This window comes from Gadus morhua, chromosome 4 (genome assembly GCF_902167405.1).
Source record: "Gadus morhua chromosome 4, gadMor3.0, whole genome shotgun sequence".
Classification (NCBI taxonomy): Eukaryota; Metazoa; Chordata; class Actinopteri; order Gadiformes; family Gadidae; genus Gadus; species Gadus morhua.
In genome coordinates, this window is record NC_044051.1 from 13,190,813 (window position 1) to 13,211,373 (window position 20,561).

At 44.0% G+C, this 20,561-nt stretch overlaps 2 protein-coding genes across 3 annotated transcripts; one reads left to right on the forward strand and one right to left on the reverse strand.

The window, feature by feature from the left end:
• Positions 1-1,188: 1,188 nt before the first annotated feature.
• On the forward strand, positions 1,189-11,953 carry mat2aa (methionine adenosyltransferase 2Aa). The gene is made up of 9 exons (XM_030355146.1): positions 1,189-1,550; positions 2,895-2,972; positions 5,171-5,293; positions 5,414-5,526; positions 5,619-5,762; positions 7,091-7,309; positions 7,739-7,921; positions 9,064-9,197; positions 9,445-11,953. The coding sequence occupies exons 1-9, from the start codon at positions 1,475-1,477 to the stop codon at positions 9,545-9,547; spliced, it is 1,173 nt and encodes a 390-aa protein (XP_030211006.1). The 5' UTR covers positions 1,189-1,474; the 3' UTR covers positions 9,548-11,953.
• Positions 11,954-12,467: 514 nt separating this feature from the next.
• On the reverse strand, positions 12,468-17,811 carry sftpba (surfactant protein Ba). Of its 2 annotated transcripts, XM_030355154.1 has the most exons (9): positions 17,559-17,811; positions 17,355-17,407; positions 16,210-16,284; positions 15,624-15,752; positions 14,892-15,053; positions 13,805-13,885; positions 13,453-13,636; positions 13,211-13,284; positions 12,468-13,120 (listed from the first exon to the last, which is right to left on the reverse strand). In XM_030355154.1, the coding sequence occupies exons 1-9, from the start codon at positions 17,608-17,610 to the stop codon at positions 13,052-13,054; spliced, it is 879 nt and encodes a 292-aa protein (XP_030211014.1). In that variant the 5' UTR covers positions 17,611-17,811; the 3' UTR covers positions 12,468-13,051. The 2 variants fall into 2 exon arrangements, with proteins under 2 accessions (XP_030211014.1, XP_030211016.1); XM_030355156.1 differs by lacking the exon at positions 14,892-15,053.
• Positions 17,812-20,561: the final 2,750 nt, after the last annotated feature.

A 20,561-nucleotide genomic window follows, 5' to 3' on the forward strand; every position in this document is an offset into this window, starting at 1 on the left:
GATGTTTCATTGTTACTGGCTGTGATTCTGTTTTCCACTCGATGACAGATAGAATAAAGACTATATAACATTGCGAACCACTTTCTTATCCAACAGTATGAGTGGGTGTGTGTGCGTGTGTACCCACTTGCAAGGTTTTATATCCTTGTGAAAATAGAAAGCAGACTTTAGAAGCCACAGGAGCTTATCCTTGGAGAAATCCTGGACATGCTGAGGTCGCTGCCCTAAGGCAAGGCCAGGGTAGTCCACGACCCTAATGTCAGCAATCAAGGTAATTGCTGTGTGGGCAAGTGAGAGGATAAAGAGCTCAAGGTAGACAGCCAAGAAGATAACCCTATACTGTTGTAGAATTAAAGAAAATCAAAGAAAATAATTTCTCTGGCCGTACGTTAAGCATATCCTCCCACTAATACCTCAGTATTGAGGTATTAGAACTACACTTCCAACCTATGAAATGTTAAAACAGCATAGATTATTTGATAAGTGTTCAGTGTTCACCTCAAAAGTGAGCTGCCGTTCGCGTGCGTGGTTTATATTGCTCTGCGCCTTAACGGCGTATGTACGGTAAACAATTTGCATAGTAAGAATGACTACGCATAGTAAGATAATTATATCAATATCACCGATCTTAAAATATTGGCAAATTGCTAGTCTTGAGACCAAGACTAATCTTAAATTAATGTCCTGTTAACGAACTATTTTGTTTTGCAAGCTCATGTCGTCAAACTAATATCACCAAGTGGCGCTTCTGTCTAATCCTTAATGATCCTTTGTAGTTAAGGCTTATATAGTTATAGAAACGTACAAATGAAAGCGAATCAACCTGTTCAGAACTCAATTCATAACATTACTCTTGGTGTATTGCGATGCGTCTCATACATATAATTCTACTTGCTGTAGTTTGGTCTGGCTTTGCGAGACTGCATTCATATATACACGCAGTTAATGGTATTTTTATTGGTGTATTTTCCTTCAATTTAAGACACAACCTCTCCCTCCAGCAGCCAGGCGGCCGGAGATGTTCCATCTCGGGCACCGCAAAGTCCTGTTGTTATTCATGTCATGTCGTTATTCATGTAATGTTCTTTATTCATGTCATGTTCTTGTTGTTCTCGTTCCGGGGACTGTTAACCGGCGTGCACAGCTCAAATGAAGTAGAATACCGGAAATGGATAAGGTAAACCGGGATATCGGTAGAGTTCAGCATCCCTCCTCGGCGAGGATCATATGGGCTTTTTCCAACACGACCATTGGCTGTAGTGAAAACAAGTGGGCGTGGACACTGACGCCTCAAGACTGACTCAACGTTTCACCGGCAATCTATTAACTCACACCTAATTTGTTGGTAGTTTATCATCACAAGGAGCGAACCGCACCAACAGTGGAAGCCGTTTTAAGCCCCGTAGGAACCCCAGCGTGCTCTCCTAAGTAAGCTAGTGTCTAGCCGGTGCAGCGTACAATAATCCTCCAGAAGATGAACGGCTATAACTCTCTTCATGATGAAGACTGTTTCCTTTTTACCTCCGAGTCTGTTGGAGAAGGTCATCCAGGTGAGTTATGTTGTCGCTTCCTCGCGGTCCCAGAAGGTGTGGGTTCAGAGAGTGCTGGTGTGCTTGTGCTTTTTTGTGTAATTCTAGCTAACAGCTAACACGGTGTGGACGCATGGGTGTGTGTTGTGTTGTTCAGCATTTCTCTGTGAGCCCGTCTAACCACTTACTGTATTAAAAATGAACTCCTACCATATGCCCACTGTCCAGCACGAGCCTGGAAGGTTATGTCAGTAAGGGTCTGTTGCTGGCTCATCAGTCATATTACATTGAACTGGTTTAAACCACCTCTAGTCAGGTGGCTGCATGTCTTATGAAGTCACATGTTCTATTGTGGACCTTTTTTTTTAACAATGTGCTTGAGTCGTATACACACACTCACACGCTCTTGTTCAATCTATCTAAATCACCCCCCACACTAGTAGATACACAATTACTAGGTACGCTAGTAGTGATGCAAATCCTAACCACAACTAGGTGGTACACTAGTAGTGTGGCACATCCTAACTATAAATACGTAAGTTAGTAGTCATATACACATTTACTATTACTAGGTAGCACTAGCAAGCCAGGAAAGCAATAAATTCATCCGAGGTAGGAGCTCTCCGCCCAGAACATCGTAATCCAGCATCATAACATGTGGATCACATGGGCTGACGCTGTGCTCTACGCATGCGCCAAGGTTTGAAGGGCTTTAGTTATTATAATGGTAATAGTCTGAAAACCCGACGAAATACTTGTAACACACACCTCGTTTACCTAGTCCCTCTGGTGTGCGAACAAGCTTTGTACAACACACACACACACACACACACACACACACACACACACACACACACACACACACACACACACACACACACACACACACACACACACACGTCAGAATCGGTTTTTGTTATAAGCTTAAAGTTAGGAAATCTGCCTGAACTATTATTGTCTAACAAGTTATACGTGTTTCTTTTTAAGTTCTAACAGTGATTGGGGTTGTTAAGTCACAGCCCTCCAAATCCTGTTAATACACTTTTTTAATGATGTAGTTACCAATACAGTAAAACAATCACTGAGTCCAGTGACAACCATTCCAGTATATCAGTTAATAAGTATGTCCAGTGTCCCTCTTCTGGGAATGTGTTATATATTACATTATTTGTTTCCAGAAAATGGTTCTGGTACCATTCTTGTTATACTTCATATCCAGATAAAATCTTGTGGTTCTGGCAAGTATATTGCATTGTCTGTTCCATCCCATTGTAATCTTTTTCAATAAGACACAATATCTATACCAGTGTATCATTACAGCCTGTTAGTAGGAACTTATCCCTGCCTCTTTGTGTCGCTTCACAGATAAGATTTGTGACCAAATCAGTGACGCGGTTCTGGACGCCCACCTCAAGCAGGATCCTGACGCTAAAGTAGCATGTGGTCAGTAAACACACGGCTGCTTTTCAGAGTCCTTGACTGTCAAACCCGAAGAACTAGAGTCGGCATGTAGTAAATGGTATTGTGTTTGAAGCCTGTAAGAAGAAGAAGTACTAGTAGTAGTAGTAGTAGTAGTAGTAGTAGTAGTCGTTGTTGTTTTTGAAGTCTGTCATTGTATTTCCTGCTGTGTTTATGGCATTTGCAGTCCCAGGGAGAAAACACTAGTCTAATGAACTGGCACTTAAATCACACTTAACACTACTCTGTTGGAGCAGTATTCACGTTGATTACTATTCCTTGGTCTTTAAACAACGCCTAAATAATGATTACAAACAGTTAGTGTAACACATGGTGCAGTTTGCAATGAATACAAACTGTTCATGTGGTGGTGAAGAGATTTCATAATGTGATTTGAATATTTAATCAACGCAGCACCAATGCTAAGGCCTACGTATATTGTAGTTATCTATCGTTGGCAATAGATATTACAGGAACCAACAATACAACAAAGCAAACTTACACACAGACATGTTTTGTTGACCTGCTACCAAGAGTTATGTTGCAAAGGATCCGGAGGGAAAGGAACAAACTTAATAATTACCTGTCATTTGCATCATGGAATTCAGCCCAAGGTAAAGAAGATTGTTATTGTTTCAGTGCGCCAGGATCCTCATATGACCGTCATAATGTAGTGAAGTCCCTAGTCAATGATTCCCATTTCAAAGCATATCAAACTATGAACCAGTGATCTTTGATATTCAGTGATACAGGACGGTCCAGACATGGTTTACTAGAGGGCAGCAGTTATATCAGTAATATCCGTCATAGAAAAATAATAAATGTCCTTGTCCATAGTAGGTCCGAAGATAAGAGTATTTTTTGATGTTCTTTGGACTTTGGACTTTGGAGCTGAGAACTGGCCAGACCCTCACACGAACGTGACATAAGAGTAACATAACTTCTGCACGCCATTTTTATCTGCTTTTAGCACAGCTGTAGCTCAGCTCTTTGGTGACCCCAAGTTTTTTTTTATTTTTTAGACCAGGCCTGCAATCTTTTGAATGATGATAAGCACAGATCAGGTGTGTGACTTCCATTGCTCTGGCTGTGGCTGTATCAGGGCCATCAAGTCACACCTGCTGGGTCACCCCGAGGAGAAATAACGGCTGGACACATGACCCACTACAAATGTGTTGTCCAGCCCTAGGGACCCGTGCCTGAAATCGTCAGACTCACTCGCAAATGAGTACAAGACTGGATACCCCCAGTTCATTTCAATTTCAAAAAGGCAATATCAACGGGGACATAGACTAAAATCATAGACGCAATTTGATAGACCCACAACCCATCAGAGCGGTAAAATGTGAGCTTGCAGACTCGTCTGGTTCCAAGGTTGAGGCCGAGATTCAGTCTGAACAGACTGCAGTCATTTGATTGAGATTATTTCTAGATAAGTAAATAAAAAAAGTGGAAAACATGGATCCTCTCAAGTGAAAGAAAGGAGTTAACAATCCACAGTAATGAGAAAGGATGGTATCACACATTTTGGAGTAGAGGATCTACAATGTATTCGATCTAATGCACTATGTAATTTACTTATTGTATTTAACCTTAACATTAATTAAACCTATGTATGAAAGCAAAGTCTGGGTTAAGTCTTTGGTGTGAGTCTGGGATTTAGTTTCCCGTGAGGAAAGTGGATTGAAAGAAGCTCTAGGCGCTGTGATGTACTGGAGATAAGATTTTGGTAATCAGCTCTATGCCGTCCTCAGTCCCAGGGAGAAAACACTAATCTAATGAACTGGCACTTAAATCACACTTAACACTATTCTGTTTGAGCAGTGTTCACGTTGAATGGATTACTATTCTTTGGTCTTTAAACAACACGTAAACAATGATTAAAAACAGTTAGTGTAACACATGGTGCAGTTTGCAATGAATTCAAACTGTTAATGTGGTAGTGAAGAGATTTCATATTGTGATTTGAATGTTTCAACGATGCAGCACCAATGCTAAGGCAAAGTATATTGTAGTTCAAAGCAAGATAAGAGGTATAGGACTACATTATCAATGAATGGCCATATGTCTGTTTACACCTTGGAACTTGTGAGCTGATAACATCCCAATAAACTAATGAGTGTAGAAAAGTGACCCATAGTGGTAGTTCACCTTGACCTCCTTATGTGTGTTTGTTTCCTCAGAGACGGTGGCGAAGACGGGCATGATCCTGCTGGCCGGGGAGATCACATCCAGGGCTCACGTGGACTACCAGAAGATCGTGAGAGAGACCATCAAGCACATCGGCTACGATGATTCCTCCAAAGGTACAGTGAGCTGGGCTGGTGTTGGCCGTCAGAGTTACGTTTAACCGCATGTGTTGTCCAAATGCCGCACCCTGGTGTGGATGTAACCAAAGCAGATCTCTTAATGTTTTCATCCCAAAGGCTTCGACTACAAGACCTGCAATGTCCTGGTTGCGTTGGAGCAGCAATCCCCCGACATCGCTCAGGGAGTCCACCTGGACCGCAAGGAGGAGGACGTCGGGGCTGGAGACCAGGTCAGAAGGAGCTAACTTTTGAATAAGTTCATTCTCTGGTGTATTTGGCGTGTGTTGTTTGATTAAAGCAAGGGTCTCCTACATCACGGCAGGGTCTGATGTTCGGCTATGCCACCGATGAGACAGAGGAATGCATGCCCCTCACCATCATTCTGGCTCACAAGCTCAACGCCAAGATGGCTGAGCTGCGCCGCGATGGAACCTTGCCCTGGCTACGGCCCGACTCCAAAACCCAGGTACAGTACAGAGGAGGAGGAGGAACAGCAAGCTGGAGGTGGGGGTACAGCAGGGAGGAGGAGGAGGGGGTACAGTACAGAGGAAGAGGAGGAGGAGGGGAGGAGGAACAGCAAGCTGGAGGTGGGGGTACAGCAGGGAGGAGGAGGAGGGGGTACAGTACAGAGGAGGAGGAGGAGGAGGAGGAACAGCAAGCTGGAGGTGGGGGTACAGCAGGGAGGAGGAGGAGGGGGTACAGTACAGAGGAGGAGGAGGAGGAACAGCAAGCTGGAGGTGGGGGTACAGCACAGAGGAGGAGGAGGAGGAGGAGGAGGAGCACAGAGGAGAAGGAGGAGGCACAGCAGGGAGGAGGAAGTGGAGGAGGGGGTACAGCACAGGAGGAGGAGGAGGGGGTACAGCACAGAGGAGGAGGAGGGGGTACAGCACAGAGGAGGAGGAGGAGGGGGTACAGCACTGGAGGAGGAGGAGGGGGTACAGCACAGAGGAGGAGGAGGAGGAGGCACAGCAGGGAGGAGGAGGAGGGGGTACAGCACAGAGGAGGAGGAGGAAGAGGTGGAGGGGGTACAGCACAGGAGGAGGAGGAGAAAGAGGAGTAGGGGGTACAGCACAGAGGAGGAGGAGGAGAAAGAGGAGGAGGGGGTACAGCACAGAGGAGGAGGAGGAGAAAGAGGAGGAGGGGGTACAGCACAGAGGAGGAGAAAGAGGAGGAGGGGGTACAGCACAGAGGAGGAGGAGGAGGAGGCGGCACAGCAGGGAGGAGGAGGAAGAGGAGGAGGGGGTACAGCACAGAGGAGGAGGAGGAGATACAGCAGGGATGAGGAGGAAAAGCAAATAGGTTGGAGTTGCAGCAGGGAGGAGGTATAGCGGGGCGGAGGAGGTAAAGCAGGGTGGCAGAGGATGCACAGGAGCTAGGGGTAGGTGGAGATACAGCCGGGAGGAGGATGTATAGGAGGTAGGAAGTGTATGACGAAAAATAGGGAGGAGGAGGACGACGTACATGAGGGAAGAGGAGGGGGTACAGCAAGGAGGACGAGATGCAGAGAGGGGAACGAGGAGGTGCATCAGGGAGGAAGAGGAAGCGGGGAGGAGGGCCTGGTAGTTGGTGGATAAAAGCGTCTGCTACAGGAAACTTCAGTGTGAATGGAGAAAGCTATAATTATAGCTATATTCCTATCGCCGGGGTTATAGAGTGTGTGTGTGTGTGTGTGTGTGTGTGTGTGTGTGTGTGTGTGTGTGTGTGTGTGTGTGTGTGTGTGTGTGTGTGTGTGTGTGTGTGTGTGTGTGTGTGTGTGTGTGTGTGTGTGTGTGTGTGTGTGATCTCCTCCATCAGGTGACGGTGCAGTACAGGCAGGACCGCGGGGCCATGCTGCCCCTGCGCGTGCACACCGTGGTGGTGTCGGTGCAGCACGACGAGGTCGTCTCCCTGGAGGAGATGCGGGCGTCCCTGAAGGAGTGTGTGGTGCGGGCGGTGGTGCCCCCGGCCTACCTGGACGACGACACCGTCTACCACCTGCAGCCCAGCGGGCGCTTCGTCATCGGAGGCCCGCAGGTGACTGTGGTCTGCACGCGTGCAAACGGGCTGCGTGCATACAGCGCCTCCCTCACCAGTGGCCACTCAAAGCGCTTTACACGTTAATGCCCAATGATTCATCCATTCATACACACATTCACCCACCAACGGCGGTGTCAACCATATGCAGGGACTCAGGAGCTGTGGATCCAACTAGCATCCTTCCAGTTGCCAGTCAACCCGCTCTACCACCCTGACCAATGCCGCTAAATTAAATGTATTATTATTATTATTATTAAAGACTGGCAAACATGACCATTCATTTTCTGATGCTTATCATTAATTAACAATGATCTAAACACGTCTTAAGAAAACTAACCCCTCAGTTGAGAAAAACAAAGCGAGCCATGAATGATGGTATGAATTTAGTCTCAACAAACACCATTGCGGTCTCTCCGGCACCTCAAGGGCGACGCCGGCCTCACCGGTCGCAAGATCATCGTGGACACCTACGGGGGCTGGGGGGCCCACGGCGGCGGGGCCTTCTCGGGGAAGGACTACACCAAGGTGGACCGCTCGGCTGCCTACGCAGCCCGCTGGGTGGCCAAGTCCCTGGTGAAGGCGGGCCTCTGCAAGCGGGTCCTGGTGCAGGTAACGGCCCCCTGGATGGATGGATATAGATGGATGGATATGGATGGATGGATGGATGGATATAGATGGATGGATATGGATGGATGGATGGATGGATATAGAAGGATAAATGGATATAGATGGATGGATATAGAAGGATATAGGTGGATGGATATCGATGGATGGATGGATGGATGGATATAGGTGGATGGATATAGATGGATAAATGGATATAGCTGGATGGATATCGATGGATGGATGGATGGATATAGATGGATGGATGGATATTAGGGCTTTGACTTTTGCCCAAAACTCATATTCGAAGTTTGTTTGTTTATTAATATAAATGTTCGAATATATTTGAATATTTATTAATAATATTTTGACCATTAAATGCCTTCAGTAAGACCTGGATTGGGCTTCGCGAGGTTTGTTTACCGCGTTGCTATGGTCTTGCGTGTTCCAACGGTTTATTAGGTTTCTAATAAATCGCTGTCAATACTTCATTCACTGCCTCTTCCGTGGTCATTACAATATTATGAATAGACTGCGTCGGGTTCTCCGACGTCTTTCCCTCTTGGCCTGCCCATAGCAGGTTCAAATATTAAGGGCTGCCTAATATTCGTTCGAATTTTGATTTATTTTTCGATATTCGAATTATATTCGAATAACGAAGTTCGGAGTCAAAGCTCTAATGGATATAGATGGATGGATGGATATAGATGGATGGATGGATATAGATGGATGGATATAGATGGATGGATGGATGGATGTATATGGATGGATGGATATAGGTGGATGGTTGGATGGATGGATATAGGTGGATGGATGGATGGATGGATGGATATAGGTGGATGGATGGATGGATGGATGGATATAGAAGGATGGATATAGATATATATGGATTGATGGATGGATGGATGGAGATAGATGGATGGATGTCTAGTTTCGGCCCTGGGGGTGTGATAATGCTGCTACAGACCAGTGGGCCTGCTGAAGAACCTCATGACCTTTGGCATGGTGTGTGTGTGTGTGTGTGTGTGTGTGTGTGTGTGTGTGTGTGTGTGTGTGTGTGTGTGTGTGTGTGTGTGTGTGTGTGTGTGTGTGTGTGTGTGTGTGTGTGTGTGTGTGTGTGTGTGTGTGTGTGTGTTGTTGTGCTCCAGGTGGCGTATGCTATTGGGGTGGCCCACCCTCTGTCCATCTCCATCTTCCACTATGGGACGTCCGACCGCAGTGAGAGGGAGCTGCTGGACATCGTCAAGAGGAACTTTGACCTGCGTCCCGGTGTCATTGTCAGGTATGGTTTCCTGTGATGGTCCATGATCCATAAGCCAGGATTTAACCAAGGGCTTCATTATTTGATCATTTGAAAATGAATATTCTTTAAGGTTATTTCAACTTATCACACATATTCAAACGAGTACCATCATACCGTTTTAATTTATATTTTCAAAATCAATGGAAGCATGTGAGGGCGACTCGGTCAGTGGGGGGAGGGTGAACACACTACTCCAGCTACAGCTTTGCTGGCTCTGTTTCTCCAGGGAGCTGAAGCTGAAGAGGCCCATGTACCAGTGCACCGCAGCGTACGGCCACTTCGGACGGGAGGACTTCTCCTGGGAGGTGCCCAAGAAGCTCAAGTACTGAGTACGGGTCCTCTCCCAGCCTCACACCGGTTTGTGTGATCTCTCCACCCACTAGGGGGTGCTGTTGTTCCTCCCGTGTTCCTTTCCATTCTCTCAACCCTCCCCCCTCCCTCACCCCCTCCCGGCGTGGTCCCTAGCACTCACTACTGTGTGCTGTACTACCCCTTTTTTTTAAAGAGAAGGCAACTGAAGGTTCGATGGCAAAATAACAACAACAATTATAATAACCGATTATAGATGATACATGAACTTGATAGAGGTAGTGCCACTTGGTTCAATTGCATTATGATTTATATTTATATAGTGGGGAAAGCGTTGATTATTTGCGCTTAACTTGTATTAAACGTTAACATCATTCTATGAAATAAACCCGAAAGTGTCAGGGCCAAATACTGGTCAGAGGGCCGGTAAATAACGATAATCAATGTTTGTGCAACAGTGTTTTTTTGACTTCTCCCGTTGTTACAGCAGGCTTATGCCATATTTCAGAAGCCTGCTTGCTCTCTCTGTTTCCTGTTCATATCACATTAGCTGACTTCTAAACCGATAATGCACTGTAATCTTGTCTCATGCAAGATTATGTTGCTCTCTCTTTATTGGCTTGCAGTGTTCCCAAATGCTCACTGCTGTCGTGTTACACTCCACTCTGTCGTTCTTTCAAAGTTGGAGGTCGCCGTAAAGATTGTGTAGACCTCCACCCAGAAGGGAGCAAGAGCACCCATGCTTTTTCCCCAACCACAAGTAGCGTTTTGTCCCTGATTTAAGCCTTTTACGCTGGATGCGCAGGCATCATACATGAGAATGAGCTCCAGTATGAGGACACAGTGACTTGTTTAATGGAAAGGGATTCTCTCAACAACAATGGGCAATACTTGTGAGCAGGAGAAAATCCTTGTCCCCTTTTGATAGTTACAATTGGTTGGGCACCCATAACAAGCTTTTTAAAAGTTCCTAGCCATAACAGAAACATGACATTTATACCCCAAATACCTCTTTCTTAGAGGAAAGGCAGTTAATGGTCTGGCGGCTTCAATCTGCACATGCTAGCGTGCTAAAGCTAGCACCCATCTACACCCCCCCATGGAGTTTGATGTAGGCCAACTGTAGAAGCTATGAACACGATAGTGGATGTTGCAGCAGCTGTAAACACAAAGGAGAAGTTTTACAGAGAACTGAGAAGCTGCTAATATTAGTCTCTGGGTGCTCACATGGATCGCCGCACACCCTTTTACTATATTTATCGACGTGATGTGAATGTTTGTCACGCTGGCCTATCGGACCACGTTGTAGACAATCGTGGCCTGCAGAGCTGTGAGTACGGGTGTAGCTACAGAGAAACCCGGCGCAGCCTGCAGGGCACCACCCTTAAGGCCTTTTAGAGCAAGGAACCGGACACTAAAACTGTCCTTAATGTTGGTCAGGAGGAGAGGGGGGCAGGGTTCGTAGTGCGTGTGTGTTTGTGTGAGACTGTCTTTAGTTGTTCTTCTTTCGGCTCTGGTACCTATATTCACGCTGAGAGACTTGCTTCCTCAGGATGCAGCAGCTGTAGTGGTTGCTGTCTTCTCTCCATTTTGAGTGTGGGTTGGCCTGCGCGTGGTTGACTACAAGATGGCTGCTGCAGGTGGGGGAATACCTGAGTTTGAGTCGACGTCCCGTTTTTGCTAAATCTAGGGAATATTTTTGTAGTTTTTCGTCATAGCGCTACATTTAGTAGTTGAAAAGAGCAACGTTGGGATCTTTTGGGTGCGGGGGAGGTTAAATAACTACAGCGCAGTATGACGTCTGACTCATTCCGTGTACAGAGGTGAATGTTGTATTTTGTTAAACGACACCACGAGTCTGGCGCCCACGCGTCCGTGTCGGGCTGTATTCCGCTGTATTATATTGAGTGTGGGGAAGGTGTCGTCAGTGTGATGTGCGTGCAGTGGCCCCTGACGTCTTTGGTGTTCGAGTCCTCGGCCCTACAATGAGTGACTGTGTGAGGTAACGTGTTGCTGAGCATTCCACGGGTCGATGGGTATCTCGAACACCACAGGAAGTCTCTCAAACAAAAAAAACCTTTCCACATGTGGATCCCTCCGACAGACTGAAGCAGATTGGCTGGTGTTGTACAGAGAAACCAGCCCGTTTACATGCTTCTCTGTGGGTTCCTGTTGTTCCACCACCCTTTTTTTTTATCTCAGTATTTGTTGCTGTTACAGACATGTCTACTGGTGTGGATAATGACATTAGTAAAAGTGCCTTTCTAACATTCTGCCCTTCTCGTGTGGCGCGGCCGGAATCCCCAGAATGTAAATTGGCCACCCCCTCCCCCCCCCCCCCCCCCCCCCCCACAACACTGTCTTCCCCAATGTATCCAACGTTGTGCTGTCCAACACGGTTGCTATCTGAATAAAATATCCTACCCTATATCTGTCGTTTGTCCCTCTGATCACTACGTTCGTACCGTCTTTAGATTTATACATGATATTACAGTATCTTCTGTGTGTAGTCGCTATAATGTATAAATACAAAAACCTGGTCGTCACAGAAAGCAAACCAGGACTCTCATTTAAATGTAGTCTGTTCAGAATCATTGGTTCATTGGTTTTATCTGCTCGGGGGAACTTAAATTCTAACATATTAATTTGTTATGTCTTCATTAATGTCTGGCTACTTTGTATAATGTTGTCTACTAAATTAAGGAAGGGTTTCACCTGAAGCGTTTCTGGTTCAACACTTCCTTGAGGTTAACTGCCGTTTCAACTCAGTAAGTTGTTAAACTTCCTGGTCTTGCAATAATTTCTACATGTTCCACTTTCATTGTGTGTCAAGCATACAATGTACAAGTGTTTTGTTGCGGGCATGGTGCGTGTTTGAACACAGTTTTGTACAATTGTTAAGTAATGGGGGAAACAAACAAGTGGAAAAATAGAATTTGGGACAGCAATCAAATTTTAATGCTTCATACAATACTATGCCATTAAAACACATTAAGCTTCTCAGACGGAGGTTAAAGATTCCTTCTCAACGCCGGAATATGCTGCAGCTCAAATTAGTCTAAGAGGTCACAAAATATTTTTTTATTTAAGGTAAAAAATCACAAGACTGAATCATATCAACTTAAAAAAAAATAGCAATAGTGAAAGGTGAAAGAAGTGCAAACAGTAAAATAAGTCAATATTGTTAATGACTGAAGCAATATTTGAAAATGGAAGTTGCAACAGGTCATCTGTTGGACGAAAGAGTTTGAGGTTGGGGCATGTTCCCAGCCTCAAGGAAAACGATTTAAAGGGGACATATAATACCAGGTGTGAGTGTGATTAGCCATTACAAGCCGTTTCGAAAATCTGCAACGTTTACTTCAGTCCACTGGGAAGGCTGGTAGACTGATCTATCTCGCACACGTCTAGGTGGACACGCCCACTTGTGATGTCATAAGGGGCCAATTTTTGAAACGGCTTGTAAGGCTAATCACACTCACACCTGGTGGTATAATATGTCCCCTTTAAACAAACATTCATATTCATCCAGCATATTTAAAAAGGGTCTTTCGGGCGGACTTCCAGGCAAATCTCTGACAGAATGACACAGTCTGCAGACAGAAAAGTAAAGTTTAGACTGTTGAACTTGGTAATTTTGAAAATGTTGGAATTTGTATACACAGTACTTTGTTTATACTTACTCCACATCTCACTGCGTTCCTTAAGTCCCTGCATCTGAAGCTCTGTACAGTGCAAGGGTCCACAAACGCCTCCCCTGTTCCACACACACACACACACACACGCGCACGCGCGTTGGATCACAACAATCCTTTTAAACCATGTGTCGTGGTAACTTAACCATCGCAGCGCATTGTAACCAAACAAACTTTCGTCAACCTTTACAAATGTGGGATGTGTGTTTTTTTATTTTCTGCTGACTCACTGTTGAGGGCTCTTTCCTGCACTGAACACAGTTGGACCAGGGAACAGATGGTCTTGGGTGTTATGTGACTCAGCAGGGTATCCAGCACCGTCTTGACGAATGAATCTACAAGAGCCTCACACTTATCTGTGTAGGAGGCCGGGAGGAGGCCACACCCCGCTAGCAGGACGTCCACCACTGCCGCCTGGCACAATGAACAACAAGATGTCATGTGATACCAAACCGGGGAGGATGCAGTCGGAAGACAAATCATGCTTTTCCCCCCGATGTGTAATTGTGGGTTTTGGTGTGATTATGAATGGAAGGATCTTCTTTGTGTTTTGTTGTCTGCCCACAACAGACAACCTCTTACCTCTGTCTTTTCTTTTGGGAACATCTTCTGCAAAGCATCCATAATGACCAGGCAGTAGGTGCATTGAATGGAGGACGCGCCCTGAAAAACAAGACCAACCCGTTCCTACCTTGATACAATACAAGCCCACGGATAGCTAGGCCTTCTAAGTGTTTGTTGATACTAAAGAAGAGTTTTGTGTTGAAACTACAATAGAGGGTTTATGTTACTACAGTGGTGTTTGTGTTGAAACTTTAGCAGAAGGTTTGTGTTACGACAGTCGAATGTTACTAGAGTAGAGTGTAAGGGTTGATACTATAGTAGAATGATTGTGTTGATACTACAGTGTAGTGTTGATACTACAGTAGAGTGTTTGTACTACAGTAGTGTTGGTACTACAGTAGTGATGTAAATACAGTATTTAGTGTTTACTGCAGTGTTTGTACTACATTAGTATTATGGTTGGTACTACAGTAGAATGATTGTGTTGATAATACAGTAGAGTTTAAGGGTTTTTACTAGTGCTGTCAAGCGATTAAAATATTCAATCGCGATTAATCACATTAATGGCATAGTTAACTCACGATTACTCGCGAGTAACCACGATTAATCGCAAATCTTTTTTCTATGCTAAATATCCCTTGATTTCTTTGTCCCATTAATTGTTCTAATTTTAATGCTCATTGGCATATACTGATCAAAACAGGGCGATACAAAAAAAAAGCCTAAAGTGCAATTAAAGGATGAAAATACAAACATAATGCCTTGAACATAGCAGTCAGGCTACTGCTTCTTTGTTTTGAGTTCTGTAAATATTGTTTTGAAAATTAAAAATAATAAATTGCGTTAATCGCGCGATAAGGAAATTACCGCCGTTAAAATTGGTTTGCGTTAACGCCGTTAATAACGCGTTTAACTGACAGCACTAGTTTTTACTACATTAAAGTTGAAGGGGTTGATTATACAGTAGTGTTTGTGTTGATACTACAGTAGTGTTACTACTGTAGTGTTACTGTTGATACTACAGTTGTGTTTGTGTTAACAGTAGAGGGCTTGGGTTGATTATTTGGGATGAAAGCAAGGGATTGAAGACTTGTATCCACTGTACCGTGAGCTTGCTGTCTTCTCCTGCCCATGGCATGTCACTCAGGTCCAGAGCCTCGATGGCAGCCCTCACACTCTCCTGGATATCAATGATCAGCTTCCTCTCATGGCCGTCCTCTAAGTGCGAGCCACATAGCCCAAGGAAAGAGCACACTTGCTCTGGTTGCTGTACAGAATGTGATAAGGAATGAGCAGTGGCATATATTGGTAAAGATGGGTCTGGACTCCAACGCAATTTCAACACAAAAGAGAAGCAAATGGGGGACAAGACTAACTACATGAACGAAGATGATCCGAGATGTCATTTAGTTTAGAAAAAAAGTAGAGCTGTCAGTTAAACGCGTTATTAACGGCGTTAACGCAAACCAAATTTAACGGCGTTAAAAAAATTATCGCGCGATTAACGTAATTATTTTATAAAAAAAAAAAAAAAAAAAAATTCTTTGGCTCAAAACAAAGACGATACAATTTTTTTTTTTTTGTATCGTCCTGTTTTGATCAGTATATGCCAATGTTGTTATCAATAAAAAATAATTTTCACAAGGCAAGCCGATGCACTTCACCATGTTGATAAGAGAATTAAAATGAGAAGAATTATGGGACAAAAAAATCAAGGGATATTTAGCATAGAAAAATAATTTGCGATTAATCGTGAGTTAACTATGACATTAATGTGATTAATCACGATTAAATATTTTAATCGCTTGACAGCTCTAAAAAAAAGTTTCGAACTTACCACTGAATTGGTGATGAAATTGATTGCCATTGGCAAGATCTGCTCCACCTGCTGGCGGCAGATCTGGCCAGATCTGCCGGGGTTTGGCAAGTAATCACACAAAACCTCAAGGTTGTCCATCATCTTCCTCTGCAGGCGTGGGGTTATTTTTCATTACCTTCACATCCTTTATCATGCCTGAATCATATATCTCCTGTATCATACACTATATCTTCTTTATTATAACCATTCGCAATCCGCTCTATCATATCTGTATTGTTCATCGCTTTTATCACTTCTCCAATCCGTTCTACAAAATGTGAACTGATCTGTATAAAAGGGGAACTATCAAGGTTACCGCCACAAATACATGTCTGTGTGTGTGCCTGTGTGTGTGAATTCAAACAGGTTTTTATATTTTTTGTAGATATTCGGAACTGATACCACTTTTACCTAATGCTACTTATTTGGAACTGGTCCAAATGCAGATGCTAACTAGAGCCTATCTTTCCAGACATATTTGGATTGATGAATAATATAAAATAGTAGTATTTAAAGGCAAACTTTGTGTTCTCCAGGTACTTTATTGTGAGACTGTTTCACCCACCTGGATGTCCGCGTTGGTAAGGATGTCAACCACCAGGTTGAATATTTCACTGCAGTCCTCGCAAACCTCCCCAGTCTAAAGAAGACATATTAATATGACAGAGATAGTTATTATATTGTTGCATTATATTATTTTACAACATTACAATCCCACAGGGTCTAATGTTAAAACCAATTTATTCTTTATCATAGTATGTTTAATAACATGAACAGAATATATATATGCATTATTCTGTTTTACTTATCTTAGTGATGTCTCAACATTTCTTACCCAAGGGCTTAATATGGAGAATAATAAATCACAATGTTTATACAGGATCAATGATTTCTATTTAATCCTAACTTGGAAATCAATGTTGTGTCTCTCATAGTTGTTTGTCAATCAGTCACAGCGGTGAATTTTATTTTTCACAATTGTATTTCATTCCTCAAAGTATGACGAAGTAATCTTGGAACTGAAATAGTTGCTTTGGGAATGTGTTCAATAGCTGATTCAATATTGGTGAACCAGATGAACAGTGTGTGATAGGGACTGAAAGAATACAATGCCTGCATACTGTGATAACACTATTTATACTGCAATATTTGTTATGTGAGCAGGTCAGAGCAAGGCCAAGACAGTGTAGACTCATATTATTCTATTTTAGCAAATCCCATCCTGACGAACATGTGTTTACTATATATAGACTTAATGTATAGGAGAGGTACACATTTTGCATCCTATATGTGAGGACGGAAGAAAAACGACATTGTAATTGTATAATTTCTAACTTAGAATATTGTGTTAAATTTCCATCAGATTATATAGTCAGACTTTAAGGTATTTGTTTTAGTCTAAATGTATGTAAAATATTTATGTTAATTTGTTTCTTTGGAATGATGCGGAAATATATAGTTATTTCTGCCAATGAGTTATAATGTATGACAAAATGTATTAAGTCACACATTTATATTGCACCCTGAGGATAAATATATATTTTCTTCAGTCCATTATTGATACACCGAAAATCAAAGTAAGATTTCTATCCTTTTGACCATCAAAGGATCATGCAAGTAAAGTCCCTGTAAAACAGCACATGTTATCTACAGATCTGTTTTGTTAAATCCTGCTTTAAAATGACTAAGAACCAACAAATCATCACTCACTAGATGCTTAGAATGCTTGGGCGCTCCATTCATCTTGAATTCAGTGGTCAAAGCTGCAAAAGAGACCACAACTCCCTCATCTCATTATATGAACAAACACATCCTCAACATCATTACGCATCAAGATGCAATACAACAATATAGAAGTTATCAAGATCAAGAAGAAACAGGATTTCAACCGGTCATTTGTTAACAAATGATTACCTGAGCTTTGGATTCCAAGGAAGAGGAGCACAGCAACGTTTAGGGGAGCCATCGTCTTCACCCGCAGTAGTAGTCTGTGACTGAGCTATATGTCCTCTGCGCCCGGTCGTGTGAAGCTGGGGTATATGTTGGTTCGCTGCACAGCGTCTTCTGGAGGTGGGGTGTATGTCGTTTCACTGCACCCTGTCGTCTGTACCTGGGATATGTGCTTAAATTCAGGGGGCCAGAGAGGAGGCCACCTGCAAAGCTTATGCTGATAGAGAAATGAAAAAAGACACAGCCATTTTTTTTCTTTCTGAGAATCTAAATGAGTCATTAGAACTCCAACCATAAAGATTGACCCGGTTTCAGTCTCAAGTTCCTCATTCTTTAGCAAGAAGAGGATTGATTTACACTTGAAAAAACATCTAAAACAACATCTTTACACAGTAGGGTTAATGAATACACGTTTATAGACAATGGTAAAATCTATTTGCACTGCCTAATTATTCAGTTCAGACGCTTTTTGATATCCAAGATCCAGACGGTGGTGTGGTGCATATGCTTGTGTTTGTCTGTGTTTGTCTGTGTGTGTGTGTGTGTGTGTGTGTGTGTGTGTGTGTGTGTGTGTGTGTGTGTGTGTGTGTGTGTGTGTGTGTGTGTGTGTGTGTGTGTGTGTGTGTGTGTGTGTGTGTCTGCTATGCCAACCAGATGACTTTCTTACCAACAGAAGAAGTCGGTTTTTGCTATCCAGGATCATCGTACATTTGGGCCAGTTTTTCAAAGCGGATTTGATCACCTTGATCCAGATACAAACCTTCAGAGTTATCAAATTATATAGAATTTGTATACAGTGCTAAGAAATGACAATAACAATTGAATATATTGTCTTTGATATTGACAGCTATATGGGGGATTATTTTATGGGATAAAATCCCATCTTTTTTCATTACTGCATTGAAAGGCGGTAGCCTATTTATTAATATTTTACAAATGAAGTGTAAAATATCTATAAATGTATATACTACAATGTAAAAAAGAGTGGATTATTCCTTGAATCCGCGCTTCCGCTAGGATCAGGGTAATACAGACTTTTGGGATCAAAGTTATCCCATTCCTACTAAAAAGTTATGAACAACACATACTGAAGGTTTGATTCAGATCTAAACCAAGATTGGATTAAATTATTTTATCAGATTTCAGAATCCATTTTTTAATATTTGATCCAATCCGATAGATGTAATCCGATCGGATTGCTTTTGAACAAATGAGCTCTGGTGATCATGGCGCAGTTGCTTAAACCCACTTTACCCAGCCATCATCTGCAGTTAGGCCATCAACAACCACCAGCACTATCTCCAGCACCTCCTCCTCAACCCCCACCTCCTCCACCACCTCGGTCCACAGTGAACATTGAGAGCAGTTTATTTCAAATGAATCGGGTATTGATCAAGGAACCCAGTGAAACTGATAAGCAGTGTTGTTATCGGGCAGCTATCTGCCACTGGGAATTCCTGTTGCAGTAGCTTAAACACCCTGTGTTCTTTAGACTTTCTATCACCATCAGCCTCATACTTTTAACACAGATATCTCACACTCCACAACACACACGCACGCACGCACACGCACACACACACACACACACACACACACACACACACACACACACACACACACACACTTGCATGCTTGCATGCAACACCTAATTCTGCCTTTCACCTAATTCTGTCTTCTGTCTGAAAACCAGGTTGCGGCGCCAATCTCTCGCCAATCTCTGCTACCCAATCTCTGACATCTCTCAGATGTCGACACACCACTTGAAGCCCAATCTGGACAACACTGCTCTGCTCTTCTTTCCAGGGAAGGCATCGCCCATCCAAAACCTCCCCATCAATATTGACCAGCTCTTTGGTGACCAGAGCTTTCCCCAAATGCGCCGAGAGAGAGAGAGGCGGGTCAAGAGGAGGGTGGGGGTGTGGCCCTGAGCAGCTTGCAGCCACGGTACCATGCGCTCTGTTTACAGTGGATGTATCGCAATGGCGAGGCGCACACAGCCTTTAGCCGTGTTCTGTAAATATCCTAGAACACACAGGAGTCCTGGAGCTCTATATTTAAATAATATCATATTATACATAGATATCTATATCATATAATATATATTATCATGGCCAAAAGCTGTGTGAGCCTCCAGACGATATTATGAATCTCAAACGACTGCGTCGGGTTCTCAGACGTCTCTGGTTCTTCCACGTCCACATCAATCTGAAGTAGACTGAACCACGACATGGAGGAGAAAGGGATTGTTGCCCGCGATTGTTGACCGCGGTTGTCTCCCGCCGGAGCCTCGCTTCCCGCTGCCGAGGGACCACCGCCTCGGCGCTGCAGGAGGCGGTGGTGCCTAAGCACTGACCGCCTCGGCAGCAGTCAGTGCTTAGGCACCACCGCCTCCTGCAGCGCCGAGGCGGTGGTCCCTCGGCAGCGGGCAGCGGGAAGCGGGAAGCGGGGCTCAAGCGGGAGACTTTCGCGGCCAACAATCCCTTTCTCCTCCATGTCGTGGTTCATGTACTTCAGGGAGTCAAAGACAAAGTTCCTTTCCCCCAATTCATTTATTTCACAGTTATTTAGTTAGCATGCACAGCCCAAAGCGTGCACGGCCCAGTGTTCATGGCCCTACATCTGATTCGTTTCCGTGACCCAGTTCGCGTGATTCAGTTCGCCAAGAGGAGTCGTTCGTTCAGTCGAGTTTCCGGTAGCACTAACTCCACCGAGTTTCAGGTGAATCGATTCCGGAGGCGGTAAATCGCATCATGGAATGCACGCCATTGCACGGTTCTCACCTGAGTCAGTCAGACTCAGTGGAGTTAGTGCTACCGGAAACTCGTTCGTTCGTTCAGTCAAGTTTCCGGTGAATCGAATGGTGAACGAGACGAACGAACGAACGAGAGAAACGAACTGGTTCGGTTCGTTCGTCCTAAAGACTCGTTCATTCGAACCGGTTCGCGAACGAACGAGCCAACACTAGTC

Bases quoted from the DNA above. Each gene is read 5' to 3' on its own strand.
- mat2aa (XM_030355146.1), top strand. From the start codon at position 1,475: ATGAACGGCTATAACTCTCTTCATGATGAAGACTGTTTCCTTTTTACC. The intron at 5,294-5,413 runs GTACAGTGAGCT...TTCATCCCAAAG, and splicing joins CTACGATGATTCCTCCAAAG to GCTTCGACTACAAGACCTGC. The intron at 7,310-7,738 runs GTGACTGTGGTC...CGGCACCTCAAG, and splicing joins TCGTCATCGGAGGCCCGCAG to GGCGACGCCGGCCTCACCGG.
- sftpba (XM_030355154.1), bottom strand. From the start codon at position 17,610: ATGGCTCCCCTAAACGTTGCTGTGCTCCTCTTCCTTGGAATCCAAAGC. The intron at 13,637-13,804 runs GTAAGAGGTTGT...TCATTGTGCCAG, and splicing joins TCCCAAAAGAAAAGACAGAG to GCGGCAGTGGTGGACGTCCT. The intron at 13,121-13,210 runs GTAAGTATAAAC...TTCTGTCTGCAG, and splicing joins GGAACGCAGTGAGATGTGGA to ACTGTGTCATTCTGTCAGAG.